This window comes from Coturnix japonica, chromosome 13 (genome assembly GCF_054131305.1).
Source record: "Coturnix japonica strain WE chromosome 13, WE-NBRP24, whole genome shotgun sequence".
Lineage (NCBI taxonomy): Eukaryota > Metazoa > Chordata > Aves > Galliformes > Phasianidae > Coturnix > Coturnix japonica.
In genome coordinates, this window is record NC_140675.1 from 19,093,652 (window position 1) to 19,117,022 (window position 23,371).

The window sequence follows — 23,371 nt, forward strand, 5'->3', positions numbered from 1 at the left end:
CAGGGGCACATGGTGCAGCACCGTGAGTTGAGCGCAGAGGGAAGCTGGGGTAACTCAGCTGCGCTGTGTGGCCTGGAAGCAAATACTGTCTGGGTAACATCCTCACAGTGCTTGGAGGCTCAAAGAAGCTGAAACGCTGCCTTATTAACCCCTGTTAAATCAACAGCCAAATTTATCTCATCTCCTCCACAAAAAGAAAAAAAAAAAAAAGAAAAAGAAAAAAAAGAACAGAAATAAAATAAATAAATAAAAGCATCTCCAAAACATTTATTTGACTTTTTTCTCTCTCTCGGATCAGACCAGCCTGGAGGCACCGACTTCACCTACCTTCACCAATTCAGCCGACGAGCGGAGTAACATGAAACACTTTTTAGACACGTTAAGACCCAAACAGAAAACGCTCCTCTGGGCACTCGGCTGCTTCTGGAAGCCTGTCCCGAGAGCTGGTGCAGTCCGACCCCCGCTTCCATCCCACACATCAGTAACTCAATGGCTATACGGAAAAGAAGTGTATCCAAAGCACACAATGGCACATTAAGTTTGAAGAAAGCATCGGTAAAGGAGAATAAAACTACAGCAGTTGTTCAGCCTACTCTACCTACATGTTGAGCCACTGCAGAACTCCTCCTCCAGCCCAATCCAAAGGAAAATGCTGTCACCCCCTTGCCCAGACATTCACTTGTGGTTCCTTACTGGCACTTGATGTCAGTCTCACGCGGCAGATACACGCACGTTGGTCTGTGTGTTTACATACAAAAGGTCTGATAACAGTAAAATATCGTTCAGGTAGATATAAAAAACCCAAGGAGTTGCATCAGCCAAAAAAAGTGTTTTGTGAGAAACAACAATAAAAATGATATAACCACAGCTTTTCTTTTCTTTAAAATTAGATAAATACCCAAAGCTATGATTTCACTTGGGGCCTCTGTACCTTGACAGGGAGTCCAATGGAGTATATCTGAAGGCACTTAATATCCTCTACTCAGCTGTAAGATGGTTGCACAGGGAGCTGGGGAGCTGGGGATGTGATTTGGGGCATGGAGGAGAGAGATGGATGAAAACGAGCCCTGAAGAGCTGTGATCCACACAGCACCAGGCGCTGAAATGAACACAAACGTACAACCCAGGTGTTGAGAAGGTCTCTCTTGAAAAAGAAAACCGCCAATTGCAAATGTCTTTGTGTTTCTATTGACAGAGCACTTCATGCAACTCTGACAGTGCATCATACACTCTTAGAGATATTTAGCTTTGTCAGTTCATTGACCTCCTCAGTTCCTGCTTCCTCACAGTCAGTCTTCTCTACAGCTTTGCCAAACCTGCACCTCTCTTCTGCTTTCGTCGACTCTTTCTGGAGCTTCTTGGAGGAAGGAGGAGCGTCCTTGGTTTCTGAGTTATCTGTGCCGTGGGCTACCTTATCAGAACTCTGTACAGAAGGCACCAGGTTGGCAATCTCATCGGTGGGAGATCGCCCAATGCTGCCATCCACCTGAACCCGAATGTCTGGAGATATAGACAACTGGTGATGTGGCACAATCCCGTTGTCCATGCATTTGGGGTACAGGTAGGTCTTCATCTGACCCTTCCCCTTCACATTGACCGTCCCCCTGTAGTCAAAGTCATACCCCATCTTGCTCAGGATGCGGTAGCTCTCCTCACTCACCTGTATGCGACACTCGACGCCGGTGGTGTCCATTCTGCTCGCAATGTTCACAGTGTCACCCCAAATGTCGTACAGTAACTTGGTGGTGCCAATGACCCCCGCGGTCAGGGGGCCGTGGTTAAAGCCAATGCGAAGTTTAAAGTTAAACCACAGCATGTTGTTGTTGAAGTCATCCACCACTCGCATCATTTCTTTGGCAAATTCAAAAAGGGTCTGCAAATGCCCGTGGGGATGGTTGCTGTCCTGGCACTGCGACGTGTTCAGTCCCGAAGCAGCCATGTAGGTCGCCCCGATGGTTTTGATTTTCTCAATGCTGCTGTAATGCGATTTGCTCAGCAGCTCATCGAAATCCCCAATCAGTTCGTTCAGGACCCTATAGCACTCCTTGCCTCCTTCGTAGTTCTCTTCATAGAACTCGCTGAAGTTCACAATGCTGGCAAAGATCACCCCGCCGCTGTCGTGGTTCTTGGAATAGCTCTGAGAAACCTTCAGCTGCTCGGCCACGTGGTACGGGATGATGTTCCTCAGCAGCCAGTCGGCTTGATCCCTCATGCTCTGAATTTTGGTGCGATGCAGATCAGCCTCCACGTCCCCATGGTAGTGCAGGCGGTAACTGACCTCGAACTCGCGGTTCAGGAACCAGACCAGGAGCAGCAGGAGGAACACCACCAAAATCACTTCCTGACCTATCAGGTCTGCAGGCCTCCTCACATCAGCTGGCATCGAACTGTTGCACGGACTCTTCCTGGAGCTGGAAGCAAAAGAAGGGGAAGAACACAGAAGGTGTTTAGCTGACATCTGACTGACAGCACAGCCAGGGAGGTGTGACGGAGCAAAACCAGCACAGGTGAACACACACCATCCCTGACAGCACCCTGTTACATCTCTACTGACCATCAGACCATCATCCTGGTGAGGCTAGAGGAGGGAGAGGTACTTAAAGTAATGCACAGCTGAGAAGCTACAGGCTGGATTCCAGATACATGATAAGGCTGTGTGTTATGCTGGGAATCACTGCTTTGGTTTTTTGGCCATAAATATATAAATATAACAAATATATATATATCTCCCAGGAGAAAACAGGACAAGGGAGAGCAGGTGAGTACAGCTCTGTGAATAAGGAAGGCTGTAGGAGGTGGGAAGCAGAGCCAGGCCAAGGAGCACCACACGGGTTGTGCTCAGAACGGTTGATTATCTTCTGTGTCATGCAGGGAAAGATCTGAGCAGTGCCGAGTTACTCCTCTGAGAGTACATGAGTTTGATGCAGATAATCTGCTCTAACATCAAACATCCCGGCCACCGGGATTTATTTAAGTCATTAGAGGATTTTATTTAGTGTTTATCGTACAAAATAGCCCTCGAAGTACTTTAACTCCTCTTAAATAAATTAGGAAAGCGTCACACGCTCTCCATTACAAAAAGCCGCCTGCATGGAATGCCAGGGCTGCCCTGAAGAGGAAGGGCCGCTCCATTCACAGCTCGGCAGCGCTGGCACCCACAGCTCTCAGCCATCTCAAGCACCAACCTGACCTTGCTCCCACACAGCCCACAGATCTGCATGTGAAATGAGAGTGACTCACTTGTAAGCTGACCTGATTTCATTAAGAAGGTAATGGGTTCGTATCTCAAAAAGGAAGGTGTGCGATCTTTTCCAGAGCAGGCGTTTATTTACCTCTGCATGGATGGGAACAAAAAGTCTCACTGCAAACACGACAGAGGGAACAACCACATCCATGTGGGAATCACACTGCTTGGATATTGCAGCAAACAGGCTGCGGGACCTGCAGGGCATCTCATGCACTCAAAGACGACCCTCTGCATGCTGCCCCAGGGGACACAAAGAACAGAACACCACACCTAGAGCAGAAAGCGATCACACAAATCCTTTTCCAGCTCAAAGTGATTCAAACTGAAATCTTGAGCTGATAGTGCTCCTTTAAGTCAAACTTCTCAGCACTTCCTGGCACAGACACCCAACTATTAACTTGGCACCTCCATCCAGCCTGGGTTGAATACAGAACAAGTGAGAGCTCCGGAGATAGAATCTCCTTTGGCTCCATCATGAATCATAAAGATAATGGCTTTCTACTTATAAAGATTTCTGGAAAGCCGTTTTGCTTCTGAGCCAGTAACTTATGTTTGGATTTGGATTTCATACTATATTTAAAGTGGACGCGTGCCTGCTGGTCTTAAAAAAGGCCGTCATGGTGGAATGGGGAGGAAAAGGGAAATCAAACAGCTGCCTTCAAGGGAGAACATCACAAGGAGGCATCCTAAAGAGCCCCAACATCGAGCAACAGAACGCTTCCACCCTGAGCAGCCCATGGCTGCTCCTCCTCGAGCCATCACCCTGCAATGATGGGCTCTACCTGCTCTGACTGAAGAAATGAATGAGAACAAGAAATATTTCTTGCTTAGAAGACAAAGCGGAGCAGAACCTCTGCTGGGGTGAAGAACTGGTCTGTCTGGAAAAGGGGACAGATCCCATATTTGGATTCATTGAGGACAGCACAGAGTCCACAGATGAACTCTATGCTAAGCCTTCATTACCATCCCTAGTATCTTCCTTCCCATGCTGCATTAATAATTATCTCCATCCTTCATCAAGAGAAGGGAATGGCGTCATCAAAGACATGCAAATAAAGTTTGTCTGGGCCTCTCGGAGCAAAGGAAAAGCTTTTGTACTGACTTGGGTGAGCACAGAACCTCTTTTATTACCTATTTCATCGAGAAATGAGCAGCATGAATGTTTGTTAGGACAAGAGGAATTCAACCTTTTCTTGGTACACCACCTGGAGAAGGGGTTCACACAGAGCTCCAGAACTGCAGTGTGTAACAACACTCACTACACAGACCAGGCAAGTCCAAATCTGTTGCAAAGCAATGGTAGAAACAACAGGATTATCTCCTACTTCTACCATCCAAAGCAGAGAAAAATGGTGCCATTCTGGGCAACATGAAACTTCACAATCACGACTCAGTAAAGATCCAAGCTCTGGTTAATCCTCACACACGGCTCTCAGCCATCGCTTTACTTCATACATCGCCCTTCCTGCAAACTCTTGCAGTATGATTTGGTTTGCAAAGTCAAGCAATCCCTGTTCTTTTGGCTTTGCCTTTTCAACCATTCTGGCTTCAGTGAGCTGCAGTTCCCACACAAACCCTCTCCAGTTCTATCTCCTCTGAGTTGGGTTTAAAAGGAACAGAGTACATGGCACAATGCAGCGACTGCAGCGTCAGCCCTCCCATGAATTCTGACCAAGCCTTTTAGAAAGGAAATTATGAACATGAGGAGTTTAAACACAACCTGCAGAACTGATTTGATGCATTCCCACGTGTACTGCTGCAATGCAAAGCTTTCCTGCATACAACCGCTTGGAAACGTTTCTATCTCTAAACATAAAGCTGGTCATTGGATTCAAGCTTACCTAAGGTTTTGTGCCAAGTCTAGATGCAAGGTTTCCACAGAGCTGAAATAAAAGAAAACAACTGATGTCAGAAGGAAGCACATGCAATAAGTGGAGCATCCTGCCTGAATTCCTGGTCACATTTTGAACTCTGGAGCAGCCAGGAGCAGGGGCTGCGCTGCACGTGGGATCAACTCCAGGCAAAGCGAGAATGGGATTTCTCTGCACCTTCTGCTTGGAAGAAGGAACCACGGTCAGATGGAAAGAGACACACAGCTCTATGGAGTGCCTGGTGATAACAAAGACGAGGTGATGCCTGGAACAAGCCATTGCTGGAGAATCCAAACTTACCTTGGAAACATGGGAAAACAATCTCAGAACTCTACAAACCAGCCATGTCTCCGTGCTTTCTGACCAGCAAAATACAAAGCCTTGTGAAAAGGCATGAACGCAAACAGAGCCTCTCTGAAAATGCAGTGAATGAATACCCAAAGCTGTGATATATCTCAAGCCATCGAGAAGTGCAGGCTGGTTATAAAAACACTACAACAGGAATGGACAGATGACTGGAAGGAGTCCTTTGACCATCTTTGGTGACAAAATAGGAGGAGAATAACGCAAACACGTTCTCCTATGGAGAAAGCTGTTTATCAGAGGGCAGACTGGACAGCTTTAAGGTTACTTCACACAAACTGCATTCACTTTATCCCTTCAGTTTATGTTTTGCAGCGCCCCCTGGAAAGACAGGAAAGCAAGAAAGGAAGCAGAACAGCACAACTCCATCAAACTGAGTGTCTGTCTACAGCAGTGAAAAGCTCCATCCAAACAAAATGCAGATCTTTCCCCAAATCAACTTATTACTTCTGAGATACGAGAGATGTTCATGGCAGATACCAACATGGCATGCAAAGGGCCCTCATTTCTGGCAGATAAACACAAATTCCTCATCCTGAATGCTGTGAGTGCTGGGTGTGATGCTCACCTGTCTGGACACAAGGAGACGTAGAGCAGAATGAGAAGCACTGCTCCTACTACGGTTGCCAACAGAGATCTCATCCAGGAGCTAAGCTGGCAGAAGTTGCAGTACTGCACAATGGTGATCAGAATGGCACAACACATAAACATGGTGTACTGCAACAAAGAGAGAGAGCGCGAGTTAGCTTCGTCTTGCTGACTGCAGCCCTTCTGCACATAAGCACCAGTGTAAGAGAGGGAACGTGCGATGTGAAAGACCTCATTTCCTTGTGTGATATGCACATTAAGTTGTGTCTGTAACAGGAGGCAGCACTTGATGACAGAGATCTTCCCTTCAGTGAGCAAGCACGCTTCCAGCACGTAGAGTTTGCCACGGTTTTCCCTAGATGGATTTCTGCATTACCACACATTACACCACTGTTTCAATGCTGCCCAATAGCTCCAGCTTACCTTTGCAAAACACTCAGGCCTCTTCTCATTCAAAGCAAAAAACAGAAGAAAGAAAGGAAAAGAAGGTAAACAGTCACATGAATCTCCTTTGCTAACTGCTGGGGTTAAATCCCATCTATTTGAAACTGGACACCAAACTCCCACTGCATTGGAAAAGTTGAACACATTCACCCTCAGAAATGCTGGCTAGCTGCCTACCCTGACAGCACCTCTTGGAGGGTGTTATCTTCCAAGATCACTCCAAGATCATCCTGCTGCCCAGCAGAAAGAGCTGTTTTACCTATATAAGAGAGCAGAGAGTTGGTGCTCAGTGATACCTGTGCCCATTTGAAAGGGCAATGTTGGGTTAGCTGCTCCAAATGCCCTGAGAATCCTTTCCTCATCTTTCCTGGATAAATAAAAGGCAGAACAGGGCTATGAGCTTCCCTGAGATCAGGGCTGCACTGATCAAAGCTCTCAGGCTGATGTGGTTTTATCAAGAACATGAATGACCATCCAAGCTAAACCAGAGACTCCAAGCTGCACAGTGGGGCTCTGCTGCCTACTGCACCTCACGGTACCCAACGATTTTCCACTCCCACTTTACATTTCCTCTACAGCTGAAATGCAGAAAATGCAGATTAGGAAGACTGTCACATAACAAACAAGTGTGGGATTCAGACACAGCATTTGGGGAAAAAACCTTACAGAATTTACCATTTCTAAACCAGAACCACGGGGCGGGTTTTGTTGTTTGATTTGATGACTCAAAAACTGAAGGAAATGAATTTCAGAACCGTCCATAAAAAACTTAAACTTACTTTATTTCCCCCCAATTTGAGGTCTCCTAGAGTGGCAGAGCACTGGTTCTCACTCCAAGTGATGCCCCCAGCATGAAGCCAGCCTATAGAGGGTCAGTAAGTGCTGTGTTTTACTATGTATGCATGGCTTTGGAAAGTTTTTTTTTTGTCATTCATTGCTGTTTTTCTTAATTTTTCTTTTGATTATTTTACAGCCAGGGAAGGTATCAAATGCTATGAGTACAAAAAAAAACTTTGCAAAACCATGTCATAGTAAAAGATGACACTTACCTGACCCTCTATAGATTGATTCCATTTCCTAGAGCTCCATGATGGATGGAACATCAGTGAGCACAAGATGAGCGGGGACACCTCTTGGAGAGGGAACCAACAGCCCCATAACTCTGGAGGGCCTGCAAGAGGAAAGAAGGCAAAGCTCATCCCCAGCTTGGCAATGAACAGCACCGTCTCACTGCTGCAGCCTGAAGCCTTTAGACTGAGCATTGGGTAGGATGAGGTTGTGAGAAAGCACAAATAATGTGGTTCTCCTAACGCTGCTTTTACTTGTTTAGAGAGATGATCACAGACGGTGATGAATGGGATGATACAAAATCAATATGTGGAGAAATCAGGTATTTGAAGGCTTTCAGGCCTCGTCGGTGTAACTGCAGAATGATTTTAACCATGAGATGTCACAGATCTGCAGGCTCAGTCCTCTGCAGCTGTGAACGCCACAGAATGTATGTGTGCATCAGAACATCTGCTCCACATGTTCCCATGGAACAGACAACAAACAGCATCTGTGATGTGTGATAGGAACACACATAGGAAGGAGGGTCTGGTCAGTGCCTCTGCCAGGGCACTGCAACAGCCACGGCCCTGAGGGTGAGTTCCATGTAAGGCTCACCCTGTGCTACCTCAGAGAAACTAAGTTCCATCTCATTTTCTCATCTATTTTATTCACAAAGTTTATAAGCATTGATTTTATGCTATTCTGTTCTCCCCCTCTTCAGTACTTATCTCCTCAACCCCCATTTATGACTGGTTTCATCAGGAGACACTCAATCCCTGTGACCCCATCACTGCTTGGGCCAAATAATCCGCTCTCTTTCAGCTCCTTCTTGGAAGCTATTTCTGCATTCCTTTAACCCTTCCTACAGCAAAACCTTTATGCACCCCAAGAGCTCTCTCAGTCTCACCACCTACCTCTGCAGATAACAGAGCCCCACGCTAAGTCTACTCTTACTGTCAGGTTGACTAATACACAGGTGAATGTTTTAGGCTCACAAACAGCTCAGACTACAAACTGCAAATCAAAAAGCAGAATAAGACACTCCACCAGCATTAGGATAAGCACAAACACTGCAGGAAGGAGAAAAAAGCTGTGCATACATACAGGTGTTTTTAAATATTCCTATCTTCTTTTGTATGAGAGTTTTCAAGCAATGGACTGTATGTACATAATAACACGTGCATTTCATCATATACAGAAGCCCTGTCCCTCCAACAGATCTGTACAAAACAGATGCAAAGCAAGAGGGAGGTGAAGGAGGAAGGCAAGCAAGACGACGAGCTTCACTACACCCAAAATGTCAGGTTCTGACATGGAGTTGTGCAACTTACATGTATGTTTGTTTCAAAATCAGAGGTGAAGTGCGAAAAAACTGCAAGAGCTGGGAGAGACACCAGGATGGCACCGAGGAAATGGCGCGGCAACCAACCAGAGATCAGCTCCAGGAGACGCTTCGTGCAAGCCATCACCTCCTCCAGGAAGAAAACCATCCTGGAACAGACAGAACCAAGAGCTCGGGTTAATCTCAGTGTATTCACGGGGCTGATTCACCTGCAGTAATGGAGCTGTGAATCCTTCCTTAGTGCAGCTGCACAGACTGGCACCAGGCAAACAAGGAGTACTGTGCAGCCATCTACATAAGGCGCTACATTTAAAACTGTTATTTATCAGCATTAACAAATCATCATGGAAATAATGCTGCTTTTAGGTCAGAAATATCCGTCACCCTCCAAAAACTGCAACTGCTGTTCCAGGTTTTAATTCTTTTTATGGAGGCATAAACACGTGATGCAGTGCAGCAAAAGCTGCATTCAGGGCACTGCATCATGGACGTGAGTAATGCCCCTGGAATCACAGAGCACCTCCAGTTGGACCCACAAGGACCTCGGAGCCCAACGCTGGGCTGCATAGAAGGCCACCCCAGCTCTATGGCTGAGAACAGTGCCCTATGAGCTCCAGCAGTGTGGGGCCATGCGACCTCCAGCATCATCCTGGAGCTCAAAGTGCTCTTCTCCCATCTGATAACGTTGAAATCTGGGAAACAGCCCTAAAATTCGCAGAAAAAGGTGATTGTGGGCAGGAGGATGCTGTAGGACGGCAGCACCCCACCAGGGGGTGCTCACACATCTCTTAGTTTGACTGAATGGAGTTTCCCACGAAGCCAAAACCCGCAGCTCTGCTACATCACAAAAGAGAATTACCAAAAAGCACTGAAACAGAAAAGCTCGGAGGAAGCAAAAGAAACCCAAAGCCCTGCAGAGGAACTCCTGCACTTTCTCAATTGCCACGAGCCGCCCTGCAGCCTCTCGATTCTGAGCTCACTGCGCCTCCAGGTCAGGTTGGCATTGAGTGCTGCTGGAAATGCCATCCAAGTTCATAGCCCACAAACACAGAGGTCCTGCAGCAGCCCATGGCTCACAGGGAGCTGGGTGCAAGGCCCTGCACCACGACAAATCCCTGCCCACACCAAACCTGAGCGGTTAATCCCAGCATGAGGACACTGCTTTATTTAGGCACCGCACGCTCGGAGAAGCCAGCAAAGGCTGCAGGACGACTGCACAACCCCCAGTGGTACCGTTTACCTTCTGCATTGATTTATCTTCTCTTTTTTTTGGTCCAGGATCAATTGCAGCCTCCACACTTTGGACCTACAAACCTTCATAGGGTAGTTAAGCCCAGGCCTACAGCACAGCTGTCCCCTCACAGGAGGGCTGCAGACACAGGGTGCCCATGGGGCCCATGGTGGGACAGTGCAGGCAGCTCACTGTGCTGAGATGCTGCAGTGCTGGGCATGGCTACCCAAACTGCAGCCCAAGTGTAAGAAAACCCAAGTGAGATCTACATACTGTCATATGTTCAATGACATTTCCCAACATAAAGCACCCAAACTTGAAGACCTGTGCTCTAGCTGAGCTCACACACCCCCCAGCAGTCATATTCCAAGTGGGCAGAAGGACATTCTTGCACTACATGAGCAGAACCGGAGGTGACACACTCCACACGCTTCCAAATTAAGCACCACTTTTTGCACGTGGCGTTGAACAATTAATTCCAGAGCAGCACTTGTGCTAACAGTGGGATCCTCATCTGTAGGTACTCCAATAATTTATTAGCAGGTACTTCAGAGAAATCAAAAACATCCTCCTCTTGCAAGCCCTGCTCCACGAGGCCTTCTGCTCTCACCCTGCTGGCTCTACCCCATCCCTCATCGTAGTCAGACTCAAGCCCTCTGCCACCAGAGCTGTGCATGCTCCCTGTGCCAAGCACTGGATGCAATTAAAGCCAGGCTGATTTAAAGGCAGGGGTATTGTCCATCATGATAATGAAAACACAATGAGAAACTCGGGCAAGAATTTTTTGGGCCCAAAATAATCCCTTTTCCTGAAATCCTGGGATTGCGCCCAGCATTGTAGGCTGATCCCCTCCCTTAAGATAGCTCTGTGGCATTCTGTGATTGCCATTTGGGATGACATTTCTGCACAGGAAGCTCTGCGCTGTTGCTGTGTATAACAGGCAGAGTGAGCAGCCCTCGCTCTGAAGAGGGAAAAAAGATGATGTTCCTCTTTCTGCTTAAAGGAAGTGATATGGAACAAGAGCACAAAGCTGCAATGTATTGCTGCTTCTGAAACAACAGCAGAACTGCTTCTAGCTTGTAATTACAAAAGGATTTAAACTTACACACGCCTTCTAGATTTGCAGAACTGCAAGTAAAGAGACACGTTTCAGCACACCACCTATATAACATGCTCACACGTGCTTTACCTGACTGAGATGATGAGGGACAGCACCTCCAGCAGGATGGCAATGACAAACACCACGACGGCAGCAGGAGGAGGAGGGGATGCCACCATGCCATGCTTCAGGAAACAGGTGACAGAGAGGATGAGGAAGACTGTGGTGGAGAGGAACACGTCCAGGAGGGAGCTGAAGGTAGCGCTGGCAAATGTCTTCACAGGTGCGTTCCTTATCACCTGGAGGAGGGATGATAACGAGTACAAGCTCTGTTACTGAACTCACCTGTACCACAAACAGCTGCTTGCAAAACCAGAGCAACACAGAGAGCTTTGCCACTTCGTTAAGCCACTGTAAGTACTGTGTTTAAAGCAGAAAAAAGGAACACAAGGGGTGGTTTGACAGCAGTGAGGTCCCTGCGAAGAAGCCTGGTTGGTGGCACAGCCCCGGTTGCTGTGCAATTACTTTCATAAAGACCACATTAAAAAAGCGTCAATTCTACACAAAGAAACACAACCCAGTATTACCAGCAGAGAAAGCTGGAAGATTTCTTCAAGTATTTTCATTTAAAGTAATAATAGATCATACAATAAGAAGAAGAAATACAATCCTCTGAGTGCCAACTGGCCTTTAAGCAAATCCCCTAAAGAGCCCTCAGCAGAACCAGCTCCTCACTGAGCTCCGTCCCCCTCCCAGGCAGGATTCAAAGCAGCAATCAGGACGCTGTGTAATCTGCATTGATTCGAGGATGGGACAGCACGTTCTGCTCTTCCCCAACCCCTGGCCACACAGCCAGCCCACCCTGTGCTGGCCCCAGCACCCGTCCAGCTGTGGTGTGTGCTGGTGTGGCCAGCCCAGCTGAAATCCAAGCCCTGAGCTCCTCATCTCAGCTCACTGCAACCTCACAGCGCCTGAACAGCCCTTTAATCTGAACTGCAGCACAACCCCTTTCACCCGCAGAGTCACACAAACTGAACTCAAGGAGCAAGCACTGGACCCAGCAGTGACTGACAGCACTAAGGGTGCCCTAACTGTGTTATGGAGCACCCGGCTTCCCAACCAAGAGGCTGAGCAAGCCCTCCCCACTTGGAAGTGATGGCAGAGCAACCACACAGCTGGCAGCACGGAATGAGAGCTGCACTCCCTGCAGTTGGAGCCGCTCTCAGCAGTGTTGCTCTGCAAAGAGCTCCACCAGCAGCTGCGCTGACAGCCATCCTGCTCCCCAGGAGAGGACCCTTTTGTTTCGTGCTGGACCACTGTTGTGCCTCAAGAACAATTTGTTTGCCCCACTGATGCGGAGCTGCTTCACAAAGCGAAGATGCCCATTTTCAGATAGGTTTGCATAATCATCCTCACATTAACAGCTTATCACCAACGAAACGCACAGACCTCATTCCTGCTCCATCCTCTATGAATTTCCTGCACACCCACATTCACGGGCCAATCTGCACTGACAAGCTCTGCTTCTCTTTCCAGCCTCCCAGTTGGAAAGATTTGGGTTGATTGTTTTCTGTACAAACTGGGCTGACAAACAGAGGTAGAAACACTGTATAAATGCTGATTGATGAAAAGAGCAAAAAAACCACTCTTTAACTAGTCTCGATTTGCTCTTGTTGCACTCAGTTCAGAGCAGAAAGGGGAAAAAAGCCCCCAAGAGCAAAACAAAACAGATCAATGCAGGTCAATAAAATGAGCTGGCTCACAGCAGCAGAGCCATTAGGAGGCATGGGGAGCAGGAAGGGAGAGAAACTTTTCAGCTGCTTGTGGAAACACAGCTTGAGTTAGTGCTGATGTCCAGTGTTGCTTCATGCAAACGTGCAGCATCCTGCCAGCTCCTCCCAGCGGGGCAGCAGGACTCGCTGCCATGGAATGCCTGCAGAAATAGTAGCTCCCAAAGGGGTAAAGGACAACTCTTCATTCACGAGTTCCTTCCCATTTATGCAATGCTCCTTCCAATCACAGCACTTTGAACTGCCTCCTTCTGAACGCTGCACACTTACAGACAGGGTCTGGGTACCATGGAGATAACCAGGAGGCTGTGGCACAACCAAGGATCAAATTCAAAGCTACCATTCTCTGAGCTGGGATGCTTAATGAGAAGGCAAGCACTCCTCTGATTTCATATTCCACGGTCCTCTGGCCTGCCTAAAGCACTAACACATTAACTTGAAAATGGAGAAAAGGCAAATGAGGGGCTGAGTGTACCCTGATGGGCTGTGAGACTGTATATCTGCTTCAGATACTGGACTTGACTCAGGGTATGGCACACTACAGGTAAACTGAGACTGTTCTCAGAGGCAACAATATCGAGCAGTGCATCACACCTGACATTTCATGACACTTGTCATCAGCTGCAGTGAAACGCATCAAAAACAATTACAGGTATTGCACGGATGGATCACAGGAGAAACGCACCTCTTCCTGATAGCTCGTCCTGTAGGCCATCTCCAGATCCTGATCCAAGAAGTTCAGGCTCAGCTTACTGATAGGCGGCTTAAAGAAGTAGTCCTTCATGAGACTAGAGAGAAAACAGATAGTGTCAGCACCACTGCATTCAGCTGAACCATCACGCCATGGTTCTGCTTGCAGGGACAAGCCTTGCAGCTCCAGCAGCTCCCCCTTGCTCTCAGCCATGGCACCCCTTACCCACACGGCTCCTCAGACAGAGGACATAGAAACATGGCAGAGCTGACTTCTGTATTTTCAGGAAGCTGCTAGCAAGTTCTTCTAGAAACTTAACAGCCTGACTGCAGATAGCTGTAATATAAGCTAGAGGATGGTAAAGGTTAATTGCTGCCACAGACGTGCAACCTTAGGAGACGCGTGGCTGTGGGTTATTTATGTCGTAGGTGCAATTCTATCGGTCAGAGCAGGCCAAGGATGATAAAGGTGACAGAGTGTTAGAAAAAAAACACGGCCTGGTTTAGAAAACAGCGTTGTCTTGTTATTCCACAGGCACCACAATAAGGCAGTAACTCAGCTGGGAGGGTTCACCGAACCATCCAGGCTGCAGGATAATGCAATCCAAGGTGATGGATGGCTTAAATTTACTCCTGCCACAGAAATGTGAAATTGCCTATTGGTCCTGAGAATTACTGCAGTGAACGGAGGAGAAGCAGGAGGCAGCAGCACCAGGGCTGGGCACTCTTGCCCCTCATCTTCCAGCACCATGTGAAACAAGAACATAAAAGAGCCCTCAAACATTGAAAACATGAGAAAGTTGTGTCTGTTTCCCACCTTTGGGAGCAACATCAGAGCACTGGGGAAGTTCTGTGTGAGTCGTAAGAGGTTTATGGCAGAAGATTCCCAGCGACACCAATGACACTTGGCTGGGAACTGAGGTAAGTTTTTGCTTTGTGCCCATGCTTTCACAGGAAGGCGATGCTTGCTGATGCCATCTATCTCTGGGACAGCCTGTCATCCTCTCTTCTGTTCCATCCTCACCTGAGATTTCAGACTGCACCTTCCTTAGGAATCTCCTCTTGTTTTCAAACAACTGATTTTTGTTTTGGAGTTGGGTGGTTTAAGTTGAAGCATTTTGTGCTCTTCCTGCCACCTGCACCACAGTTATCTTTTATAATGCCCAGTAGCATGCAGATTGCAATGACTAAATGAGGGTTATTTTTACAGCTGTTGTAGTAAAGCCAAAGTCAAAGCTCAAACTCTGCACTGTTAGCCAGATATATATAATCAACTTCCAAGAAAAGGCAAACTGGTAACTTCTACAGGAAGGATGCCATTGTAACGCAGTAAATGCAAAGATGCCACAGCAACTGCAGCTTTATCACTATTCCTATTTAGTACTTCTGTTACTGCTATTAAAGGTGACTGGAACTGTGCTGAGATTTCAGCTGCAAAGCAAAACATGAGCATGGCAGGAGAGCAGCAGCCCCATGCATTGCTGCAGCACGATGAATGCCGGCAGCACCCAGCTCCTGCCCGCACTCAGGAGCACACAGGCTTCCAGCTCAGCCCTGAGATGTGTTTACCTCTTCCCAGCTGTGCAGGAAGCCTGCATGATTAATTTATACAACTCATCACCATATCTGGGTTAGACATCTTCTGTTAATGCCATGCACCATTTCCATTGCAGATCAGCACATCTGTGCTGTGCAACAGGGCATGGAGTGCTCCCAGTGTGAGCAGAAGCTCCCATGTGCTGCTGGGGGCTCTGCAGTGATGTAACAGCAAAGCAGCAATTCCCTCACTGATGGCTGTGAATGACATCAATCCTCATGAAAGGCGACCAAGTTTGGATGTCACCACCCTGCCCCACAAAACTCCTATTTCCCATTCAAGCATCCTCACTGGGACTCCATCTGAGACCAGCCAGGTTTCATCTCACAGCAGGGGATCAAGAATGTTTTGTAAATGACTCATCACATATAACTTAACATCAAGAAACGTTAAAAAGGGCCGATTTAAAACGGTAAACTTCAACCATTTGGAATAGGCCTAATTAATCCAGAGATTATTTTTGGAAAGTTATGTTTACATGAACTGAACTCGGCAGAGAAGTTTCCCTGGCAACAAGAGATGGCCCACTTAATATGGTAATGATGATATATAATTGAGAAAAAAAACAACAAAAAAAGGCTTTGATTGATGCCAAATCCCCATCCCACCGCTTCCTTTTGCCAAACGAGAAGGAAGTACCTATTTTATACGTGGAGGAGGAAAGCTGCAGGAACCCAAGGGCTGGAGGTGGGTATCTTTAGCAGCCCAATGGCATTAACCTGCCTCTGTACCTTCAAACTGGCCACACGCTGGTTACTTTTTAAACAAAAATCCTATTTGTTCTTCCTGATTTCTGCAAACATTCCAACTTTCACAATCATTCTGCCTTCCAAACCATCAGCTAAGCACCTACTCTTGACCATTAAGGACAGAGCACACACATGAAAAGAAACCTGAGTTCTTACTGAAGCTGCCCCTAGGAGAAAGGGAGTGTGGAAGAACAAACTAGAAGAGACTGGGGAGGGACTGGAGTCCCCATCTCTCATTCCTCTCCACTTTGCTCATGTTTTCAATTAAGACAACACTGTCGCTGCTCCACACAGCCAGGAGTAAATGTGAGCACACAGCTTCAAGGGTATTTAGATAAGATGTCCCTAATTGAGTGGAAGCAGCGAAGCAAAAATAAGAACAGTCATAAATAATAACAGAGCTACGTTATCGGTTCAGCTGATCCCATCAAATCACTGCCACAATAAGGGAGGTACAGCTGCGTGTTTACAAAAGCACACACTGCTGAGTTCTGGACAAGGTATTTTCCTCTGCCCAGAAGAAATCTTTTAGTTTGAAGAGCGTTTTAGTTTTCACTCCTAGTAACTCTATGTGCAAGTGTGACTTCCAGGCAGCAGTTTGCCACACAACATTATCAGATGTCGCTCCCTTGCTATGCTAAAATGTGAGTTCTGTGCTTTTATGTGTTGCTTTTAATCACAGATGAAGGTACGTCATATCTGTATTGGGAAGAACTCATTATAAAGAGTTCAACTTCGGGACAAGTCATTGAAAGATGAGTTTTCATTTCCAAGGACTCAAAGGATGAATGTCTGTCTAATCGCATGGAAGAAGAATGATGAACTATGTTATATGTTATGTTAACAACTATTGACGTGAGACAAAAAGCACACAAATGCTGGTTATGTAGCTGGGACCCCTCTTAATGCCTTCTCTCCTTCAGACACTTCTACAACGTGCAGTGTTTTCCTTACCTGTCCTCTTTAATCACATCCACAAAGTGGGCATCTGTCTTTTCTCTGATGTTTTTGAACCTCAAAGGGAGGAGAGCCGACTGATCCAGACTCACTCCTCCCCATCTTCCTTTCTCTTGCAACATTTCATAAAGCGAGGTTTGACTGTTGCTCAGCTTTTCTTCCTGTGGAGGACTCAAAAGTCCATTCTGAGTCTTTGGACTATGTCCTCCTGGAGCCTGCACGACAGAAAGCAAAACAGACACAGGGAACATGAGTGGCCGAGAAAAAAGACAGGATAAATTAAATGGAGCTAAAGTCAAAAGGAGCTTTCCCCTTAGTACATAGAATGTTTACCTGGTCATGCCAAAGACCTCCCTCCACGTGCCTTGGAGTCACCCATCTGCCAGAAGGGCATTCAGGTCTATTTAGTCTATTTAGGTCTTGTCCTTTTGCCCTCTATGTCCCCCTTCACAAGGCACCAGAAAACAAAGCACGTATTCACATACACAGTGGAGACCAACCACAAGCCTAAACTTCATTCACTCATCTTCTGCTCAAGTCTCCTTAAATGCCCAAATGAACAGTGCTATCTTGCCCCAGACCATGAGACAACCCCTCTGCTGCCCCTTCTGCAGCTCTCCCATGAGCAGAACCAGCCCTATGAGAACAGCCTCTTCATGCAGCTTGTTATCCTGCAAAAAACCACCCTGCCAAAGCCACACCTTCACTGAGGTGCAGTTCTTTTACCATTGCACTGATAATGTATTTTTGAGTTTAGACACCAGCTTGCAAGACTCCTTAAACACGCAGTATTATCGAGCCTGCTTTCATTCCTTTCAGGATCGAAGTGAGTTTCAGCCAAAAAATGTTCTTTTTTTTCTCCCCCTCATGGAACTCGCAGTTCCTTCCTTTACATTTTGTAATGCACTGAAGCTGATCCAGGAAATCAGACAACTAAACATGGCTGGAATGAAAGGGAGCTGCCGTTAGTCAGGATCGTTTTATAACTTCCCAAAGCAAACATGTACCAAACTTAGCATATCGCAGCGCTCATCTCCCCTCTCCACGTCTTATCATTTCCCACATATCATCCATCCCCATCTCCATGCCCACTCCTGACAGAAGTTTCTTCGCTGCTGCCCGCACTGCAGGCAGCGCAGCTCCTCCAGAAGACTATTCTTGGATGTCCCTCGGTGACCATAAATATCACATCACCCCATCACGCACTGAAATATGTTCGAGAGTTGAGAAATATCTGGTTTACGGCCATGCAAAATTAATTGAAGCTCCTCGTGTCTCTATGGTGTAAATCACACAAGGGACACGAACACGGGCAGGTACAGCTCAATGTGCAACTGTTAATATAGGATTTCCTATTTTTTGACAGGAAGATGTGACAACCAAAAACCATTCTTTTAACATAAGCATTTCTGGTATCCACTTTTCTAGCTGAACAACCACAACAAGAGCTCATTTTGTGCATGTTAAAAGCCTTCATGCCTCACTTCTCTCATAAATAACAACCAGTGAAGGTACCAGACAGCAGCAGCAGAACATCTCCACGAGCAGAGAAGAGCTGCTCTGCTTGAAAAGCAGTAAGAGAGGAAATACCATTTTCTGTCTGTGCAGCTCAAAGAAAAGCTACGTGTGCTGTTTCCTTCCCTGCCCGTTCTTTGAGCTCATCTGAAGGATGCAGCAGAAACGTCTGCTCTTTCACAGAAGGTCAGCATGGACTTCTCTTGGCCTTTTCTCTTCAGCTCTTTGGCAAAGGCTCAAATCCCTAAGAAAATTCTTCCTTCGGTCAGCTCAAGGTTTTCCTGTGCTGTCTCCACTCTGTTAATCTTAACGGGAGGGGATTAGAGTTTGAAAGTGCTTGTGTGTAAGAAGAAAATCCCTACTTAATAAGTGCTGCTCGCTCCTGCATTGCTGTGGTTCCTGATGGCAACAGGCTTTCAGCTGTGCTGAGCACGGGATCACCTCCTCTTCTGAAGAGACGTGGGGGCTTCAAAGGACACTGGGATCCATCCCTGGAGGTGCTCGAGGCCAGGTTGGATGTGGTTCTGGGCAACCTGATTGAGTGTCTCATTCAGTCACCAGCAAAGCTGTATGAGGCAGGGGGCTGGGACTAGATGGTCTTTGAGGTACCTTTCAACCCAAGCCATTCCGTGGCTCTATGAAGGCCTGAGAAGTGGTTAACATCATTTTCGGAGATGAGAGAATCAGAAGGGATGTGAATGATGTGGGACCAGGCGCAGCAATGCAGAGAGGGGGGAGAACAGAGATAAGCAAAGGGAGCTGATGGCTCCTCTTCCTAAGAGAGCTGAGACTGCAGAGATCTGTATATCCAATGCTGCAGCAACACTGCACATGGGGCTGCTCCATAGGCTTCTGTTTGAACGGGCATCCCAGGCTTTATGGAATGCCCATTTATCCTGCTCCAGGTTTGGACTAGCACTACACAACCTGCAAATACAGGAGGGCCACATCACTGGTCTCCACTAGCTTGTTTCTTCCAGTGAAACCACCAGCATTTATTTAGTGCTGCACAGAGTTCCAAACAAAGTTTGATGACTCAGTCATTAACATACTGGAGGATAACGTAGCTGCAGCAGAAAGAAACTTCAGAGAATAATTCTGGTGAAGGCAACGTATGACACATTAGGTGGTTGGTAGCAGAGGACAATCTGTGAGCAGTAAGCTCCTGCAGACCCCAGGCATGAGGGTGGCAGCATCTCCTTCTCACCACCTCAGCAGCCTGGGAAGGTCTCCCACAGCATTTTTGCCCTGACGATGTGCTGTTCAGAGCCCTGTACCTTCTGGCCACTCTGCTCCATCTTCAGTCAGAGCCACAGGGATTATTTTTTTTTCCTTAAGCTGTTTCTTAGGAACCCCAGCAGAGAACACGGCCTACTGTGCTACATACCATTTACATAAACGCTGGCACGTTTTCCATTAGCACTATACACAAAGTGGAGTTTTACAGACAGACGGGAAGAAAAACAACCAGATAACAATCTCTGAGCATGTTTATAAAGTGAATCTCCCCAGCGAGGGAAAGCATTAAACTTATCTCCAAGCCTAACAGAGAGCTGATGAGCATTTACCACCAGCCTGCATTTAAGCAGCAGCTCCATTTTTTAGAAGGAGAGAGCAGGGAGACTACGAAGGCCAGGAACAAGGCGACAAACAGGCAGCGTCTGGTACTGTAGAGAGAGTGGGTTGTTTCATTGAGAATATCTAAGCAACAAGCACAGAAAACAACCTTTGCAGCAGCACGGTGACTATGTAAGATGCTGTATTTGTCAGAAAAAAAAGGATATGAAGGGAGTTATGAATTTCTGCTGTGTGCATGAACAGGAATGACTCTTTTAGAGCTATGAAATGGGGAACACTGACAAGACACTGGTGGGGATGTGTGGCTGGGTGACATAGAGATGACCAGCATAAGCAACAGGCAGCAGTAGTGTTCTTTGTACCTCTTTCCCTGGCTACTCTCAGCATAGATTAGAGTCCCAACTTTAGGTCCATCCCAGCATCAGAATGGGCTCAGAAAATCACTAATTCTTCTGACAAATTTGGGGGGGGAGGGGGGAGCCCAACTAACATTTGGAAAACAACTACTCAAAACTGGTTCTGCTGCTGAAGGGCTTGACTAAAGGAATGGCGATGCAAAAAGGAGGCAGCTAAAAGAAGCAGAGAACTGAGGGAAAAGAAGGGAAGCAATAAACACTTAAATTACCTTTGTACTGTTTTTATGCTCATCCTGACAACCATTTTGGATAGCTCCTTCGTCTATGCTGACATCGCAGTGGGGAACAAGGGTGGTACTACATGAAGGGCAAGGCTGCAAGGAGACAAAAAGAATTTAGCTGGGAACATTCTGGTGTCCTCGTCACGTTATGCAATTTCTAATGCGGCCCACTTGTATGCTTGCTGCATGGATAAAAGACAAACAAAGCAAAAGAAAGGGAAGAGGGGAAGAGAATTTTAAAGGACCAGAATCCATTTCAAAAAACAAATCATAGATCTTTTGTTTAGTAAAGCTAAGCCTGATCCAGGAAAGCTTTACTGGAACCACCGCTTAACGGTGAAGGACCACCCCAACAAGAACAAAATACCCTTCAGTGACCAAAGTGCAATTATCTCATCTAAAAAGTATCTGCAGGAGGATCTGAATGGCGTTATGACCGGCTATAAGGGAAGACTTAGCACAAAAGGCAGCACAGTCAAACAAAGAACACCACGGTACACTAGAAATGGCAAAGAGAAATGGAAAGCAACACATCTGAAATTAATAAAGGGTGATACTTTCTCATATGGCTCTGCAACACATGGGGAGTGGAGCTCTGGCTGTGGAATGCTGTTGAAGCCAAACATTGCCCAAACATACAGGAAACAAGGAAAGCAAAATCATCAGGACTTGCAGGTTCTGCGTTTTGGAAGCAATCTAAAATGTGGTTTGGCTTTTAAAACAACCTACCTCGCTGGATTAAAACACGATGACCTTTAGAGGAATTAAGCCCACACCTCATCTTGCAAAGTCCTTCAAACCCCAATCCCATGCTTGCCACACACAGGCAGAGCACTGCATGAGAGGGACACTCCATCTGATTCCTATGCTCTTGAGAAACTTCCTTGTCACCAAGGAATGATGCTGACATAAAGCAGGGGGACCAATTTATGTGCTTAGCTCCTGGGGTTACACCAGGAGACAACAACCCCAGAAAACAAGCCTGATCTTTTGAAAGGAGGCAACCTGAGTTATGCCACGTGGCCAAGTCAACATCATGAGCCTCATTCTCTGCTTCAGATGCTGACACAAGCCTGCTGTGGATGTGGCCTAGTCACAATGAATAATTCAGCAATGCACTTTCAGCAAACACCAAGACAAGCAAATGCACCTTCTGTTTTCACACCGACAGCCTACGATCCCAGCCAAGTATGGGATTTCATGATATATGATAGGGAAAATAAATTGATACCCAAGTGGTAAAAAACACAATACTTGATTAAGCAAGTTACGGCGTTCTCACACAAAAACCAGCTGCTAATAAAGACTTCCATTTTTAGCACCTTTCCTCACTGTTTTAATTATGTACCCAACTGCACGTCCCAGAATTCGCCTTTCGTTGCTATCCATACTGCCATGAGATCTGCAGTCCAGTTAAACGCAGACACGGTGGAAGAGAGGTAGAAATACAATTCCTGTCATGGATCAATTACTGTTGCATTCTCCTTCCCGACCTTCCTCAACAGATCTTGTCCAACAGAACATTGTTCTGTTCTGTTTCAACCCAAAATGTGAAGTCATCCTTCTCATCCAATATGGCCACTCACTCCCTTGGAAACAGAAATATTTCAGCTTGCCTGTAATTTCGCCCCTCCTTCTTAAGTCTCTTTCGCAGAGTTGGAGTCATCTCCTCCCACATTGACACTGTTTACAGCTTTGTATTTAAAACAGTTGGCGTGTAAGTCATGATTCTTTTGCAAATTATCATGATTCTTCTGCAAATTCTCCCTCCAGACCCCACCAGAAGGCTGCAGGTTTCAAAGGAAAAACACTGTAAGAAAGAAACCCACTCCTTTTCAAAAAGCTGTGCGTGAACTGTAATTAAATGGCACAGTTGTTCTTTGTGGATCTTACACGCTCTCATATATAAATACATATATTGTACATATCATATATAATGAATAATAATGATTTATTATTATTATCACCACTCACGTGATTGCTTCTACGTTACACTACCACGTTCTGATGCATTTTGTGGTGTGTGTTATAGGGATGCTCCTCAAACCATAAGGGAAGGCAAATTGCAGTCCATTCAGAATTCACGCCAGCAATGTCCTTTGGGGAAGCAGGCCCGCTGCTTTTGAGGCTGTCTGGCCACCAGTGAAATCACTGTAACACCCCCAGAACTCGTGGCAATGAACAGAATGACACGCACACAAGCATAGATTTACTGCAACAGGAGCACAGTGGTGCCCAGGGTATCTGAGAAGGCTGAAACTGAGCTGGCATTTGTCCTAGATGCTCTTCTGAAGCAATTTTCCCTCTTGAACAGCCAATTTGAGCCTCTCCTTCACTTATCTGGATCACCATGTTTGCACTTTTGCAGTGCAGAAGACCAGCATCAGCACTCAAGCAGCAATTAACACCCAAGCAGGGCGTCCCAGACCAGAAAAAGGCAGGGAGGTGACAAGCAGCAACCAAAGCACGAGCCAACAGCACGCCCCAGCACGGCACACTGCTGGAACAGCAACATCTCTGTTACCTGTCCTTCTGCAGACTAAGTCCTCCCTGTTTTGGAAAGCAGAAACCAGAAGGCAAGCTGATTCTTAACACCAGATTACATCTTGGACTTGGGTCATCT

At 46.6% G+C, this 23,371-nt stretch overlaps 1 protein-coding gene across 5 annotated transcripts in view; it reads right to left on the minus strand.

The window, feature by feature from the left end:
* Positions 1–243: 243 nt before the first annotated feature.
* The window catches only part of ADCY9 (adenylate cyclase 9), a 49,271-nt gene continuing 26,143 nt past the window's right edge, over positions 244–23,371 (minus strand). The window contains exons 3-11 of one of the 5 annotated variants that reach the window (XR_014934104.1): positions 20,737–20,841; positions 17,016–17,233; positions 13,711–13,813; positions 11,326–11,534; positions 8,895–9,054; positions 7,563–7,684; positions 6,050–6,198; positions 5,089–5,130; positions 244–2,411 (exon numbers count right to left, since the gene is read on the minus strand). Coding sequence is in view for 4 of the 5 variants with exons in the window: in XM_015877395.3 (XP_015732881.1) it covers positions 1,223–2,411; positions 5,089–5,130; positions 6,050–6,198; positions 8,895–9,054; positions 11,326–11,534; positions 13,711–13,813; positions 17,016–17,233; positions 20,737–20,841 (2,175 nt within the window). In the remaining variant the exon portion in view is untranslated. The remainder of the gene's footprint in view (positions 2,412–5,088; positions 5,131–6,049; positions 6,199–7,562; positions 7,685–8,894; positions 9,055–11,325; positions 11,535–13,710; positions 13,814–17,015; positions 17,234–20,736; positions 20,842–23,371) is intronic. The other 4 variants (XM_015877395.3, XM_015877394.3, XM_085514790.1 and 1 more) reach the window with 4 other exon arrangements.